This window comes from Magnolia sinica, chromosome 10, assembly GCF_029962835.1.
Source record: "Magnolia sinica isolate HGM2019 chromosome 10, MsV1, whole genome shotgun sequence".
Lineage (NCBI taxonomy): Eukaryota > Viridiplantae > Streptophyta > Magnoliopsida > Magnoliales > Magnoliaceae > Magnolia > Magnolia sinica.
Window position 1 is genome coordinate 78,197,974 of NC_080582.1, and position 17,247 is coordinate 78,215,220.

The following is a 17,247-nucleotide window of genomic DNA, read 5'->3' on the forward strand; positions in this document are numbered from 1 at the left end:
GGTAGCAAATGAACACGTGCAGCAAGTATGATGCAACCTACTGTAAGGTACACAAAGAAGGTTGGGGCGGGCTTCAAAGATGAGGCCCGGCAGAAGACCATACCAGCAACCCACCACCACATTCACACAAAAAATGGGGCCGAAAATTGGATGGCTAGGATCTTCTGGCCCATGTCTGTCTATGACCCTGGTCCTGCTTGTGCAAATTAAGAACCCATGAATACAATACGTGTCCCAAGGTAGAGGATCATATCTAGTTAGTTGAAATCAATGGACCCAAATGCTTCGCTGTTCTTGCAAATATGTCAAATGCAGATTGTACAGAGGTGTAGATTCATACACGGAAAGGCTGAAATCCCACAAGTTGCAACTCACTAAGTTGCTTGAAACGATCCGCCTTTCATGTGGCACACATGCCAGCCAATCAAGACTTGCCACATTGTGGGGATCAACATGACTGGAGAATCACCCCAGAATCACACGGTCCAGATTGCGACCATGGATCTGAAGGTTATGAGAAAATGTAAGCAGTCGGACTGCTACCATCATCTAAGCAGTGTGATTTTCACTCTAAGCTCCATCCTCAATGAGCCCCATGATTTGGGATGGTATGCCATGCTTACGGTGGATAACTTGCAACCAATGATGCCCTTGGACCCAATGCACTGCTTCCACAAAAAGACCAGTTCCAGATTTTTACATTACGGTCTCATTATGAAGACTATGGTTTCCCATTCCAAACAGCAGATCACGTCCTGCAATAACATTGCAAGCACTGTTAAACACATGCACATGGACACAGGCACCGGCACCCACACCCACATTCAAACACATACTTACAGATGGATTCTGCAGATCAATGTCAAAGCCATTGATTGCACAGGGCTCTGATAATATATCAAGGGGCTCCTCACCTGCCAGGCAGAAAATATTTAGTAACGCCTTGATAGGAAAATAATGGCCCACTACAAATCATATCAGAGCCTAATCTTGGAATGACTACAAGAAAAAAGAAAGAAAGCAAGAAAGGAGAAAAAGAAAAAGAGAGGGTCTCGTTAACCACCAAGGACTCTCATCAACTGAGTGTGCACGTTGATCCAAGCTGAACATTAGAACTATCACAAATTGAAGAAGGCACTGCCTAAAACCCAAACTGATTGGATGGTCCGAAACTTGCAAAAAGTAGCCTACAAAGCCCCAAATTATTGGACAGTTGAATTTAAACCAAAATGGTTTGAAGTGGCTCGAATAGTATTGGTTGTCCACTTAACAGGCCTTGTAGGCAACTTCTTGCATGGTTCAGGCATTGATTCTGGGCATTGGCCCATCCAAGAGGTATTCCAGCAGACAGCATGAATTAACAAGCACACTCAGAAATGAGAATTGGTGAAGGACAACATTCTTCAACAGCATGGTGAAGATCAACAAAACCCTAAAAAGATATATAACCAGGCCTTCAGCTCTAAATAGTTGATTTGCACAAACCAGTAGGATTGGAAGTTTTCCCATGGAATAGGATGTGAATGAGGGGGGAAATGTGTAATGGATTTTGCACAACCCAGACGATTCAAAGATGTTGATCTTTTGAGGTTTTCTCCCCCCATAGGAGAATCAGATTGGACCAATGATAATTTTGTGAGTTTAGGAGAAAGCATTCTATTGCAGAAGCAGAAAACCCAAAAATCAATATCTTTGAATTGTGTGGTTGTGCAAAAATATGTTCTCTTCTTTTCTTCTTCCTAAACCACATCCTACTCCATTCCATGACTGCTAAAGCAACTGACACATGAAGTAGGACTAATACTTGGAGAAGCATTAAAAAGTACAAATTTTACAAAATGCAAGGTAATACTGCACGAATTGAATCTCTGACAACATGCTTGGACACTTTGTGTGGGTGATACCGATAAATATAGAAACATCATATGCCATTCCATTACCATTTAGCAACATACAGGCGAAACCCATTGAGATGCCACTAGAGCGTATCGCTAAATCAGCTTCCAAAGTGTGGTGCATATCAAAGACTCCTGTTTGATAATTGCAGAAGGAGATTGTTCGAATGTCATCTCCTCTGCCCAAAAGGGAAGTGGTGAACCATGGAACTCTCTTTTGTTTTTTATGTGATCCATCACCTGCTGCCTGGCTAAAGATTTCATTTGCTCATGTTGGGAGAGGAGCAAATTCAACGGCAGATTAATTAGCGAGAGAGATACCATCATTGCTCATGTCTTGGAAATTCTTTTTCTTTTCCTTGATGTATCTCTTTCCATCCTAGCAATGAAATTGTTCTCTCCGAAAAAAAAAAAAAAAAGCTGTTGTTCGTATGCTTGGTGCTTGGGTCAGCAAGTGGAAAAAAAAACAAAAAACCACATTAAGTGGGAGAAAGAAAGAAAGAAAGAAAGCAGGAAGAAAAAGGGAAGTTCACATTCTTATCACCAAACAAGATTTAGCAATGGCGCATCTTGACAGCCTCTTATGCAGGTGTAAGTGGAAGAGAAGTGGAGCAACCCATCTACCTGGGATGTGAACTCTCTCAAATGGGATGGATGCCTTGTAATTCACCAAGAATTGAAAATCTCCAAATTTTAGGTTTCTTCGGGCCTTATGGAAATGAGTGCCAAAATAATCTTGGTGTGATCCTAAGTTTTGGACCTAACCCTGAAGCAATCGCTGCTGATCTATGAAGATCTGCGAAATTTCTTAGGGCCTGTTTGGAACACGGGATTAAATGGTATGGAATTGCATAAGGTGGAATTAACATCATTGTTGCACAATGATTATACGTCTGCAAATACCATGGTATTTTGACCATCCAATCCCATGTTTGGGATCAAATTCTTCCTTTAGGATACTGTATTAAGTAAAAACCTGCATTTGGTGGGCTATGGGATTGTAATCAATGGACCAGATTTGATAACTGATGCCAGTCACCTTTATACATACGCAACTCGATTGTCACATGTAAAGGGCACATATGGACAAACGACGTGGATAAAACACATGCATCAATGTGGGGCCCACAGATGTAGTGGATTTCAAAATCCACCAGAAAACCCACCATATGTCCTACCGGGACTGAATGATATGATACCTGGATTGATCCAAATCTTTCTATTATTTTCAAATGCTGGATGGAATTTACATTGGACCAAATACAATTCCATACCACCTAATCCCACATTCCGTTGTGAGTTGTGACTCACAAAACCAGATGCATGTTTCAGTCATTATCCTCAATGCCAAGGTTTTGAAAATCAGCTTCATAGGTGTACAAGCCAGGCCCAAAATCCAATACGATGCAGCTGTATCTGACTCATATTGACTCTTTTTCCCAAATAAAAATGCAGAAAATACCAAAGCGGGGGGGGGGGGGGGGTGTTTTTGTATCTTTGTGTGCACGTGCGTTCGTGCGTGTGTAAGGTATATCAGACCATTCTTTGGTAAGACCGATATCTGTCAGCCTGACCTGTTGGAAGATGCATTTTTGAGCCTTTGAGCTCTAAAGTTGGTGTTAAAGCTTATGGGAATTAGAAATTCTCTGGTTGGATTTTATCAATATTTTAACTGAACATCACAGGAATCAGCACAAGTTATACAGAATTAAAATATCTGTGACTGCAACCACAATGTCGTGAATGCAATATAATGGACATGCTATTATAAGTTATTATATCTTGTTATCCCAACTTAATTCAATACCACAAATGACACAGGGCTGTCATTATATACATGACTGTCAAATGATTACAAGTAATTAAATGCTTGTCAATATAAACATGACTATCAATGAGTTCCTCTCTACTTTGATTTGTCGAATCATGCTCCAATCTTCCGTTTGGACCACCAAAATAAGCCTTCCAAACCTTTCTCTATGTTTGAAATGAAGAAAAAGCGCAAAAAATGTGACAAACAGGTGGATTTTTTTTAATGGACTGTTAATTGTATCAGCCAATACGGGCCAACATGGCTACCGATTTTTTAGGAGACCCTTTTTTTTTTGAAAGATACACTAGCAAGGATTGAACCCTGGATCAATCACACAACGTATCAATCACACAACCTACATTGTCTCCACCAGCTCATCTACCAAGGACCTGTTTTGCCCCCGTATCATGCAATACAGTTAATTGATACAGATCCAATATGCTTGTATCAACTAATCAGAAACCATTTTTCCAAATCTTGCTTAATGCTACAAACCAATTACAGAAAGAGAATGTACCTTTTTCAAGAACTGCAAGTATCCCATCTTCTGAACATATCATGACAGGCAAAATCCTTGCAGATGAAGCTGTTCCTGCATTTGAAGACTGCATGAAACTATCGTATTGGACCTCCCAGACCTCACTTTCAGAAGCTGCATGAGTTGTTTCATCCACTCCAACTCCAGATAATAGGATTGGCTGTTGTTGCCAGCGTAGGTCCCATGCAAATAGAGTGCCAGATGAACCCCCAACCTTCAAAAGAAAAGTTACAAAAATTACCATGCCAAGACCTAGGAAATATAGTGCCAGCATAAATTTCAGAAGCTCGGAATGAGGTTTTTTAATTTAAAGAAATTACAAGCAGGAATCAACAGCGGAAAGCTCAGGAAAAAGAAGAAGAAAAAAAAAAGAAAAAAAAAAAAAGAAAAAGAAAAAGAAAGAAATATTTCCAACATGCCGAAGATGCATTAAGATGCAATATTTATCTTTGCTCATTACCCGGTATCTATAATCTGTTATGGAACATAAAATCACATCACAGCTACATGCTTGACGTGTCTGTTGCTATTAATGTCATCAAGACAAGATTCACATGTGGCAGCACTCACTTTGTCAATTGGCTCCAGCCCACCTACTGCTCAAAATCTTTCTTCTTTTTCCCCCCTTTTTTGAAAGATATTCTAGCTCAAAATCACCACAGAATTTAGGGAAAGAATCCACGAGCAGCAGGTATGTCAAAGAAAGAAAAAACTGCTAGCAGAAGCTCAACAATCCTCTAGCCTTTCAGCCTTTTCTACTGGTGTGAAAAAAAGAAGGGAAAAAAAATGAACTCTCGGCAAATTTTATTCAATATTTCATCAATTACTACTCATGTGAAAGGAACTCTCAATTAATTAGGCTAAGATGATGATGATGATGATTAAGGCCCTAGGCCATTATTATAGAACACCTTTTTGAGTTCCAACTAACTTCCACACTTACAAACAAAACTAGATTTCCTTAAGAAATATAAAGGAAAATTAAAGAAAGACTACTAATGCTACTAAAAATAGCCTTGTGTATGGTGGTATCTGATTTGAGAGATTATTACTTATTTGATCAAGTGGTACCCACTTTGGTCATCCTCTTGTCACTCATAGGGAATGGGCATGTGGGATGTGGTGCGTTTGCATAACGAGTGCTTTCAGTAATAATCTATTTTCTGAATAAGCAGTCATTAGCTGCAGTTTCCATCATATGGAATTGAAAGGTCTTCATCTGGTTGACTGGTTCTCAGTACATCAAACCTAGTTTGTATTTTTATTTTATTTTATTTTTGAAAGATAAATGATTATATTAAAAAAAGGAACAGAACTACGAGAGAGCTAGAATCTGCTAATGTTGAGGGTCAAATATTGCATATCAGACCCAGTTGTTACCTAGATCTACAAACATAATACCGTTTAATGGCTGATTTAATCGTGTTTGTAATGCAGGGTGTGTTTAAGAGCCTGGACTGAAAAAGGGTGGTAAATGCATGAATTTGACGCTCCAGAAGCACCAAGGCAAGGAACGGACTCTAGGAGACCAAGAGCGACGGAATTACACGCTAGGGATCCGCGAAAATTGAGAAACTAAAGCTCAAGTGGCCTGAAAAGTGTCCAGAATGCAAGATCATAGGGTTCCCACCATCTAATCGGTTCAAAACTCCATACGTGGCCTGAAGACCATAAATGAACCGTACACGTAAAATTGCAACTCCTGGATCACTGTGAAAGTGTCCCAATGGACAGATCAGCCTATAAAATAGTGATATGGGGCCCACCTGATCTTTGGATACGCTTCAGTCCTGGACTCAACGTCTTAATTTAAAGGAGGAAGTGGATGGATGGAGTGGATTTCTCGAATACATCACCTGGGACCCACATCATACAGTGCATGTGCACAGCACACACACCAGCCGAGCCGCACCGGACGGTCAGCCCAGTCAAAACAGGGCTGACCCGCCTTCTTCGCCCGCAGCAACAGCGGACAGACAGCTTCCATCCGTTTTTCGGTAGTGGGCCCCACTCGCCCTCCAGATGATGGATCTGGACCGTCCATGTGAATCACAAGGGCCATATCATGCATGACTAGGTGGAAAATTCTCAAAAGGTCCCGGAGATTCAGTTTTGATCGTCCAAAAAAAAGATAGACGGTGAATGGATCTGGTCCAATGGGCCGTGCATAATTTGAAGAAACCCACCCTTCCTGACCAGTTTTTCGTCAGGAATCCAAATAACGGAGTGGATTTATCATTCAAACTCAATAAGTGGGTCCCACCGATAGCCAGCGCAAGAAGCGCTGGCTCTGTTCCGCAGGTCCGTGAAATCCGGCGCTGAAGGACCGTTCTGTGATCAAGAGGTCGTCCGAATCCATGATCTGGACCGTTCACAGGCTGAAACGGGTACCCATAAGACCAGCCAAGAAGTCGGTTTTAAGTTTACTGGACGGCGAGCCTCCCAAACTGAGGCCAAACGCAACTCCTTTTGCGTTGCTGCGCACGCTGCTGCATAGCTGGCTGCGTAAGAAACTTTCTAAGAGCTTCCGCAGCCTACTTCTAGCAGGACTGAACAGCAGTTCCGCAGAGAGCATTAAAGGAGGTCGTCTTTGGTTGGGAAGGGGCGTTCAAGGAAGGATAAAAGGAGAGAAGGGAGGACGGCTGAAAAAAGGAAGAGAAAAAAAAAGGGAGCTTGGTGCCTTGACGTGGAGCAGTAAGAGTACAGGGTGCTCGGTTGGTGAGAGGTTAGCTGCACGTTTTGGGAGGAGACAGAGTTTTGGGTTTTGTTTTCTTGAGGTAAGGCTGGAACGGGAGAGAGTGAAGAAAGAATAAGTGTTTTCTTCTTTTCTTTTCTTTTCCGTTTTATTTTTATTTTGTTGTTTAATCAGCCCATCCATGTGTGGCTAATCCTCTTAGCTAGGGCTAAGAGGTGAAGCCTGTAGCGAGATGGGAGACACTATCTCATGCGTTTAATTTGAATTTCTGAACTGAACTTGGTTTTAAGTTGATTATTAAAAGAATATTATTTCAGTCTTTAATGGTCTGTTGTGACTGAAATTACAATGGGTTTGCAATGGCTTTGAATATTTATTTTTCTCTTTTGATGTTTATGGCGTCAGGAGGCCCTGTTGTTCATCATTGTTCCATAGACATGGTAGGATGATAGTACCCTTCTTGATCTTCATACATTGTTGATTGGTTGGTAATTAGTTTAATCCAGTTGTTTGCTTTGTCTCCTGGGCATGGTTAGATGATGAAATCCATTCTAATTCATATACCTTACATCTCTTGAAAACCAAATCAAGTAAGTTCAGTTTGAATTCCATAATCCTTGATGCAGGCATAAGATCTCCCTGATCTCTACAAGTGGATCCTCTGAATCCCTAGTTTCCTTCCTCTGAATTCCTCAAAGTTTTAGATAATTATTCCACAATTATTCCTTAAATTCTATTTGGTTTAGATCACATCTTAGTCTAGTTTTAGTTCTACTTGGTTTCGGATAACGTACAGGTATCAGTCCCTGTGGATTCGACCTCGGTCTTACCGAGTTTATTACTACATCACAACCCTACACTTGGGGTGTGAACAGCTAAGGGAGCAGAAACTAACTAGGCCTCAAGAAAGGCTAAATCTACATCTTTAAACCTAGTTAGTATTTGTATCCATTTTCTTATTAATAATGGAATTGAAGAGGAAAAAATATCAGGACTTGACTCTATAAATTCTAAGTTAGCATTTTTCATCAACAGCAAAGCCTTCACAACCCTTACAAAACTAAAAATTAACAGCGTGGCAAAAGTTTGGAGATCCATAATTGAGGGCAAACATGGGTGTTGATGTTTGGCTGGCAGACCAGATCTTCCTCTATGTATAGAGCTTCTTCAGTAGCTCAGTTGGGGAAAAAAAAAAGTTTGGCAGGTGATCAGTTTCTCTCTAGGCAGCAGTGACAGAGTTCCTTTCTGGGACAGTATATGGGTTGGAGGCCACACACTGAGATCAGATTTCCCCAACTTGGCAGTCCTTTGTCCTACGAAACAACTAATGCACCTTGAAATATATTTCATTCAAGCCTCTTAAAATGTCACAAAACGAAATATTAAAACCCACTGCACAGAAAGTGGATGCTAAGCGAACTCAAGCGATTCCTTGGCGCTTGCCTCTAACACACAACTTGGCGCATGAGAGCAAGATCCAAGATGCTTATCAGGCTGGTCTTACTGTGTAATTCAAAGAATTGGCACTGGCCTCTTCACACAACTTGGCGCACGTGAGTGAGCTCCAAGATGCTTATCAGGTTGGTCTCACTGTGTAGATTCCTTGGCACAAAAATCAGGCTTATCTGCTCATTAGGTGGGCCACATGTGTACAAAAGAAATGGATAATTCAAAGAATTGACCAACAATCTGCATACACAAGCATCCTACCATAAGAATGCCCCAAATTCAAACACATCTGCAGCATTAGCACATGAGCCACAAAGACCTACGCCAATCTCTAGATTTCACAAGGGTTTACATTTCCATGTCAGAAATGTCCAGTAAAGTGTAGACCATTGCTCAATTGCGGTACAACACTCCATTAAACTGATTCCTATCAAACGTAGAGAATATTTCAGCTAAACTGAGTAAAAGGGTTGCATCCAGTTGCATCTTATTGCACATATCTAATTTAACTTTGTGTTGAATCTTGAAGAAAACGGTACTGGAAGTCTAGAGAAGACAGATGAGAGGCAGGCCTAATACCCACCTAGTGGTCCCTTGCATTCACATATTATAATAACTGACTTGATAGAGACTTATACTTGTGTGCTAACAATGCAATCAGTAACTTTCAACACTTTACATTCTTATCATCACATGTCTGAGCTCCTTTGTTATCTGTATTGTTTGACTGAATACAAGCTCGACATGATGCCTTTACCACCTTTAGCATGCTGCAATGCTGGATTCATGGAGTTACCGCATTTTAAAGAATAATGCTACGTAAATTTGTGCAGAGATTGAAGAGTTGAATCGTGGCACTGATGGAACATCACGCGCACACGCGCACGTATGCCGCCCCCCCTACGCACTTACGCAAGAAGAAGGAAGGGCCCACCGTCGATCTGGATTGATGACGACGTTCAAGGAGGGCCTCCCAACTAGAAGACGGAGTTTTGGTTCGTTGGAGTGGGCCCAATGGTCAAGTAAAGCCCATCATGGGATCTCATGATCGTGGCCCACTAGTCTGATTAATCTCATATTTTAGGTTTTGCTTATTAATGTTATTTAGAGTATCATGGACGGTTTAGATTTCTTTGATTAGTTTTTATTTTTGTTTACTTCATCGCTAAGTAATAGGTTGTGCACATGGCGCGAGTTTTGGGATATCAGGTTTTCCTATAAATAGACACCCCTTGTAAGTTTTTTTTTTCTCATTAAAATTTAATAAAAATTCTGCGTTTTTCTACTCCTCTGAATTCTTGAGTTGTGGAAATCCTATTCAGTGCGAAGCCCTCCCTTCATCGAAGGGCTAACTACTGTAGTGCGAAGCCACATCTATCCCGATTCACTCCCATCCTCTACCATCTCTATTTTTTATCTCCTACCACCATCCACTCTTCAAATTTGTCCTTTATTGCAACAGTTTTCCTCTTTACAGCAAAATTCCAGATTCTGACCCTGCAGGAAAACTGAAACTTCGGCGGAGCACCACGCACAGACTGCGCATCCGATCGACACAAAACTTAGGGTTTTGAAGCCCTCCCCTAGCCGACCAGAGCTAAGGAGGTGCTTTCCGCGCTCGACGCCCCCTCGCGCGTGCGGCCAGACCCCTACGCACGTGCAACAAGCCTGGCCCGCTGTCCACGTGCGGGGACTATCTCAAGGTTCAGATTTCCGCCTATTTTACTCATCTCATACCTATTCTCCCTAACCCTAACCCTAGATTGCATTACTTTCAATTTATTTGCCCATTTTCTTACCCTAGGGTTCTCTGAATTGGAACTGGTGAATCCCTTGGATTAGGGACTGATTGTTATGCATGTGTGGATGATTTTTACTTCCCTTTGAGTATCGTTTGGTCCATAATTTTACTGATCCAGCCCAAGCTTGTGTAGGCCTGGACCCGCACAGATTCCCCTTGCTTGAATGTTTGAACTTTTGTGTGGGAAGTGGAATTTTATGTGATTGTTTCTGAATTAGTATAATCTAAAGTCTGAGATCTTGTATATCATATTTAATTTTCATGTTCTGCATCAGGCACTTATACTAACATGTGTGTGAGATCCAGGCCAATCATTGAGAGGAGAGAGTGAACATGCCCTAGCCCATGGTGCCCATTTAAATCAAGAGCAAGGCATTCCAAAACAGTTGTATAACAGCCATTACATAACGGTAACGTTGGTAAGCATCACGCATTATGGGGTCGTAACAGCTATTATAGAAAAATTGACCTGTTTTTGTTTTTCCTATATATATATATATATATATATATATATATATATATATATATATATATATATATATATATATATATATATATCCGCAACGGCCGTTACAACCCACCTTGATCAAGAGATAAATTTTTTTTATGGAATCTCTTGACAATTGCTTTATGCTGGGAGCTTTGGCAAGAGAGAAACAAGAGGCTTTTTGAGGATGATGAACTATTTGAGCATTGAATCACAGAGAACATATGGACAAATCTGATTTTGCGGGCATCTAATTGCAAGGCTTTTGAAGGTCTGACGGTGGAAGACATCAGCAGCAAATGGAGAGAAATTATTTGGAGCGAGGTGGTGCAAGTGCAATGGGAGGCAAGTGATCTTTTTCTGATTGGGCAAGAGTTGAAAGCAACAGCAAAGCATGGGTGTGAATGATGTGATCCCAATTGATGGTTGAGGCAAAACAGTGGCAGCATTCTCAGGGCCAGTCAAGTCTGATAGTCTAACCTTGGCATTGGTGCCTATGCTAAGGGCAATCAGATTGATTTGTGCTGATTTCAACCAACAGGAAGTTGCGGTGGTAGGGAAGAACAGCGAGGCTATTAGCTGGGCTCGTGGAGAGGATTGTATTCCTGATGCTTTTTTATTATTATTTTAGGGAGATTGGCACTTAAACTACCAGCATAAATATTTGCTTGGTTGGACAATGATGCTAGCTCCTCTGTGGCTGCTTTAACTTCGATTGAGTGTTTGTGCTCATGTTTGTGTTTTGGAAACTCTGTTTCCACTTCTTAGTTTTAATATGAAGTCACTTTCTTCAAGAGAGAGAGAGAGAAGCCCTGGTCCAATTGAGGAATGGGTAGGAAGAAAACACTGATGCAGTATATTCAATGTACAGTTGTGGCACACTTGATGAGTGGACCATTTGTGGGTTTTGGGATAGGACATGCTCCCATAGAGCCACACCAGGTACATGGCCTGGATTTTGCACACATGTTCCATGTTGGAGCATGTGCTGCGAGTTGCCTCTTCAACCTCTCCTTGTGCAAATTGCTTTAGCACTTCTGTTAAACAAACGCTTGTAAGACCCTATTTCAAGAGGCCACCTCATGTTCTCCACAAGCAAGATGGCAAAGAACTTGTCTTCTTCTCATCCTATTTGAAATGATTGTGTTCTGACTGGAATGTTTCATCAAACTAAACTAAACTAAACTACATATTAAAGGATCAAATCCAAACATTAAATGACACAATTTAAGAACAAGATTGTAGGACAAACGGTTCATGTTTTCATATCCATTTCCACATACGATGATGGTTTGATTGATTTCCAGAGACATCAACGATCGTCAAGACCTATACTGAGAGCCAATTCTAATTTTAACAGACCCACACATCAGCAAGTCAAAGAAAAATACCATCTCTGAAGCTTTCATTGACATAATATCAACGTTGAACCGAGTCAAGCTTGGCATAGCTCGACTCGGCTCGGCCAATAGTTGACCCCAGCTCGAACTCGGCTCAGCTCGGTCCTTGAGCCTAACCGGCCAGCTCGACTCAGTTCGGTCAGCAGCTCGGGCCAGTTCGAGCCTGTGCAACATTTTCTCAAACACATGGAGTGCACCTTCAATTTCTCACAATATGCAAAACAGCAGCAGCAGTTTACAAGTATTTCATCAAACACTCGATAGGCAACATCAAAATCAAAATACGAGGATAGTTTTATCAAGTTTTTTTTTTTTTTTTTTTGTAGTGATTTGTTTCGTATACATACCTTCCTCACCACCAGCCAATCCCATGGAGAATGTATGCACCCGAAACAACACTTCGTTGAGTCATTTCATCAAACACTTGGTGAGCAACATCAATATCAAAATAACAGAGCACCGAACTGATTCGTTCCGAGTTCAATTCGAGTTGAGGTTCGATCCGAGTTCAATTCGAGCTCGGACAAGCTCGAACTCTGCACGAAATTATTTCAAGCTCCAAAAATCAGCTTGACTCGGCTCGAACTCAGTTTCGAACAGAGTCAAATCGAGCTTTTTCGAGTCGAGTTGAGCGAGTTAACCGAGCTAACTCGGTTCGTGTACAGCTCTACATAATATAGCTTGATAACATAGAGTCGTTAAATCATCATAAAAACACAATGTCCATTTTGCAACAGTTTAGATAAGCCAGCAAACATATTCCACTGGAGGCAGCCGAGAGCAGTCAATCAAATGATTTTTTTGGTTGGGGTCAATCTAATGATTGACATGAATGGATTTTCATTTCTTTACAAATACAGACAAACTCTAGGAATTCTGTAAACCCCCATAACTAATGTCCGATAGTTTCCACTGTCCTTGGTACCTTACAAATCTATAATAGCAATGTAAGAGCTCTATACTAAAACCTCTTGAACTAGATAAATTGCTATAAAGGCAACTGTATACAATATATTGCGCATGTTTATGGATAATTTCTTACAAAGACAAGATAAGAGCAGTCATCTTACCACACACACATGCTTTCGTGATGGATGAATATCAATGGAGTGTACAATTCCTGATGTGCTTCCTTGAGTCCTGCAGCAACAGCACTTTCAGGACTTTGAAAAGACATCTTGTAGAAAATTAAACTCCCAAAAACTTTTTGTGAATCGAAGGGATTTACGAGAGACTATTCAACAGTAAGATGTTCAATAGTACTGGAAATAAGGAGAACCAACAAAACCCATAATGTAATGTAAAAGGAATCTCCCTTTGATCTTGTCATAAGAGGAGGAAGGTGTATAAGCAAAAAACGCAACTCAAAAGAAACTTAAAGAGCAGCCAAAAGCACCCAATAGTGCCCAATTGCTTAACATCTGATATGATCGTTAGCTAATCCATGTCATAACAAACAACATGTTTGTAATATTTTGGTTGTGAATGCCCCCGTGCATAAATTCTCTTTTAGTGAAATAAATGAGCAAATAAGGTATCAAAAACACAAATGAACACTCAAAATGAATTTTAGAATTCACATGATGGACAAAAATGAAAAAATAAAAAAACCATGCTTTCTTTCAGATCTTTTGAGTATGAGACCTGTCCCTGGTTACAATTTAAATTGTAGCTCTAAACAATACAAGAATGGCAAGGAGGCGAGCCTGGGTAGTTGAACACTTCTCTTTTATTTTGGAACTTGCATACTATCCATGAATACAAGTGGGGCCACTAAAACTATTTTCAGTCAAACAAAACTCCTAGGGAAGGGTGACCATATGTAGGGATGGAACTTTGGTCAGGCTCAACCCAACTGGCCCAACCCGTATGTCGGGTCTGGTTGGCTTGGGTTGAGATCAGGTTGGGCTCAAGCAAGAAAGCCTCAATCCAACCCAAGTCAGGATGTTCTTGGGTTGAGACCTTAGGCAACCCGACCTTATATGTAGTATGTACATATACTACATGCATAATTATATATGGGAAACAGTAGTGTGGTAATAGATTATACCTTCCAGTGTGGAAATTTTGAAATGGAAGGCCCATCTAGTTTATTGATTGATGGTTTTAGATGTATGATTTTATTTGTTAGTTTACTAGTTGCAGGTGTGCACCCGAGTTGCATTAGGGTTGAGTATTTAATGTCTCGAGTTCAGCCACAGGTTGACTCCTCTTGACATTTGATTGCAACTCAACCCATCCAAGTTGCACCCCAAGCCATGTGGCAAGTCCCACGTCATCTTCAAATGACATAGTAAATATTTTTCTTTTTGAAAAACATGATGCAGTAAATCTTAAGATTCTTAACCCTTCTATCATTAGTTAATGAAGGGCGAATGAGACCCACAAAAGAGTTCCCATCGTCCAAACATGACCACTTTATCCATCTTTTAAGTCTTGAGTTATTCAATATTTAGTTTCAAGGAAGAAATGGAGAATAGCTTTGATGGTGGTTTTTTGGGCAATCTGGTTGGAAAGGAATAACCATTGTTTTTTTTTAATTTAAAGGGTTCTGTAGCCGGTGGGGTTTCTAGCAGGTCCCCTTGTTTATCAGGGAGTGGGCTTCCTGAGGGTTTAGGCTTTGGGTTTGTTTTTCTTTTGTTTGTTTTGTTTCCTTTTCCCTTGTTCTTTTTGTTTTTAACAATATTTCATCTTTCAAAAAAAAAAAGTTATATTTTACTTTCAGTGATCCTTCCATTGTACCATACCCTTGTGTTAGGGTTTTGCTTATCATAAAACTACTGAAAAGGGGGGAGAAATCATATAACCATCTTTTTTTACTTCTCTCATCTTCTCTTCCCTTTTCTCTTAATACCTAAGCATGGTTTGATCGTGTCCTTTATCCTTTTCTCTCATTTCTTTTCTTCTTTTTCTTTTTTCCCTTTTCTCTTCTTTTCTTCTTTTTTTTCCTTTTCTTTTCCTTCCCATTGCTTCTCTTTTCTTCATTCCAGTGGCCAGACCAGCCAGATTCACTGGCCAGCCTCATCAAGCCAGCTGGATCCACCAGCTCGACCACCAGGACTTGCCAGACCAACCAGCCAGACCCACCAAATTCACCAGAGCCTCACTGAGCCAGCCGGATCTACCAGCTCAACCACTAACGGACCAAGAAGACTAGCCCGGCAGCTGATCCGGACTTTAAAGGCTCCACATTCTTGAAACTAAATATGGAGTATGGTATAATGACGGACCACTCAAAGTAAAATACAACTTGAAACTAAATATTAAATATCTCAACACTAAGAACCCATTTGAATTTACATTAATATCTATGAAATAGTCACCTTGTTTTAGTGCCATATTTAGTAGTTCAAATCACTGTTGATGGACTAATGTTTGCTATAAAATTCTGTTAAGAAACTTCATTTCTTAGGTTGCCATATCTTTGCACCAAATATCATGATATTTCATGATTAATCCTGAAATGGTGCAAAATATCATGAAACTTCACGACATTTGGTGCAACCAAACGCACCTTTAGGTGGCGTTTTAAAATACTCCATTAGCAAGTCTTAGTTAATCTGTCAGTTGAATGACTTTAGTATTTGCCGCAGCAGTGGAAAAAAGGAAAGCAAAGTGATATTTCCTTTGTTTCAAGCAATAAAAAATGAAATATTACACCTGCCCCCATATATTTCAGAACAGCACCCTTACCATTGCAATGTATAATCATAACTCACTCCAAGTAGATGAAACATATGCAAACATGCATGAACAATGGATGAATGAAGGTTTAAGCTTTATCCATATCCCTTGTTGGAAACCAACAATGGGCCCACCTGACAAATGATCTAGATCAATGTTAAGATGGGCCCCATATGGCTGTAATGATCTATACCAAGCTTCACGTAATACCAGAAGGGGTAAAAAGAGAGCAAGAACAACCAATAATTTCTTACCAATTGCCCTTGAATTGTGAAACTGGCCCACCTGGCTTCCTCTGGTCCCACCACTGAACAGTATGCCCCAAACCACCCGTTGCAAACTCCGTTGGCGAACCCCATCTGACCGCCGTGTATGAAACTAACCCCCGGCTATCAGAGACCAGACCGCAATTCAACCTCGACTCCCCAACCTTCACCAAATTCACCCTCCCGTCCTCCCCGACGCTGACGCATTCACACCCGCTCCCTTCCAGATCAATTGCTGAGATGGGCCCTCCATGGAAGGATTTGTCTGAGAGCGAGAGCTCTGATTCGAGCGACGCCTCGACGGGATCAGCGAATAGAAAGTGGAGGGAGCCCGCAAGGGTGGCGGCAGCGATGACGGGTTTCTGGGGTGTTTGGGAGGCACGGAGGGAGGAGATTCTTGAAGGAGTAGGACATGAGGATTGAAGGTGGAGATCTGGCGGGGTTAGGGCGTGGATTTCGATAGCGGAACCGGCGGTATCGGGGTCGTGGACGGCAGCGACGATGAATCGGGAGAAGGCGGAGAGAGGAGACAGGAATCGGACGGCGTCGATTGATTTGGATTGGGGGAATCGGAGGATTTGGAGATCTCCTGACATTTCCTCTAGGGTTTTTGTGAGGTTTTGGAAAGACCGGGAGCGGAGGGAAAGGTACTTTGCAGTGAGGTTTTGAAATGAGGGCTGGGAACGCGTATTAGCTAGCTACTGACAGCTTCAGCAGCTGTCTAGATGCTGAACTGACGTCACCAAGCTCTGTGGGCCCCAACATAATGTATGCGTTGTATCCACACCGTCAAATCATTTTAGGGCATTAGCCAAAGAATGAGGCACATCTGGGAGCTGATTAGGTGAGACCGCGGATCCACCGAGGTGGGTAGGACCCCTAACCGTGAGGCTCACAGTGATGTATGTGCCTTAAATCCACACTGTCCAACTATTTTGAAAGCTCAATTTAGGGCATGATCTCAAAAATGAAGCAGATTAAAATCTTATGTGGACCATACCACAGGAAACAGCGGTGATTGAATCCCACCATTAAAAACTTCATGGGGGAGCGGAAATGTTTATTTGCCATCGAACCTATTGAGAGAGTCACAAATACTTATCCGAAGAGACCATACAAATATTCGCAGGATTTAAAACTTTTGAGGTTCACTGGAACTTTTTAACGTTCGATTACCACTGTTTGAACACACACACACATATATATATATATATATATA

The 17,247-nt window shown here is 41.1% G+C and overlaps 1 protein-coding gene across 1 annotated transcript; it reads right to left on the reverse strand.

The window, feature by feature from the left end:
* Nucleotides 1–273: 273 nt before the first annotated feature.
* Nucleotides 274–16,700, reverse strand: LOC131217077 (nuclear pore complex protein NUP43). The gene is made up of 5 exons (XM_058211820.1): nt 16,017–16,700; nt 13,149–13,218; nt 4,226–4,460; nt 841–914; nt 274–755 (listed from the first exon to the last, which is right to left on the reverse strand). The coding sequence occupies exons 1-5, from the start codon at nt 16,622–16,624 to the stop codon at nt 702–704; spliced, it is 1,041 nt and encodes a 346-aa protein (XP_058067803.1). The 5' UTR covers nt 16,625–16,700; the 3' UTR covers nt 274–701.
* Nucleotides 16,701–17,247: the final 547 nt, after the last annotated feature.

Coding starts and splice junctions, on each gene's coding strand:
- LOC131217077 (XM_058211820.1), bottom strand. CDS start 16,624: ATGTCAGGAGATCTCCAAATCCTCCGATTCCCCCAATCCAAATCAATC. Junction 4,461..13,148: donor CACGAAAGCATGTGTGTGTG/GTAAGATGACTG, acceptor TTTCTTTTGAAG/GTTGGGGGTTCATCTGGCAC. Junction 756..840: donor TTGATCTGCAGAATCCATCT/GTAAGTATGTGT, acceptor ATGTTATTGCAG/GACGTGATCTGCTGTTTGGA.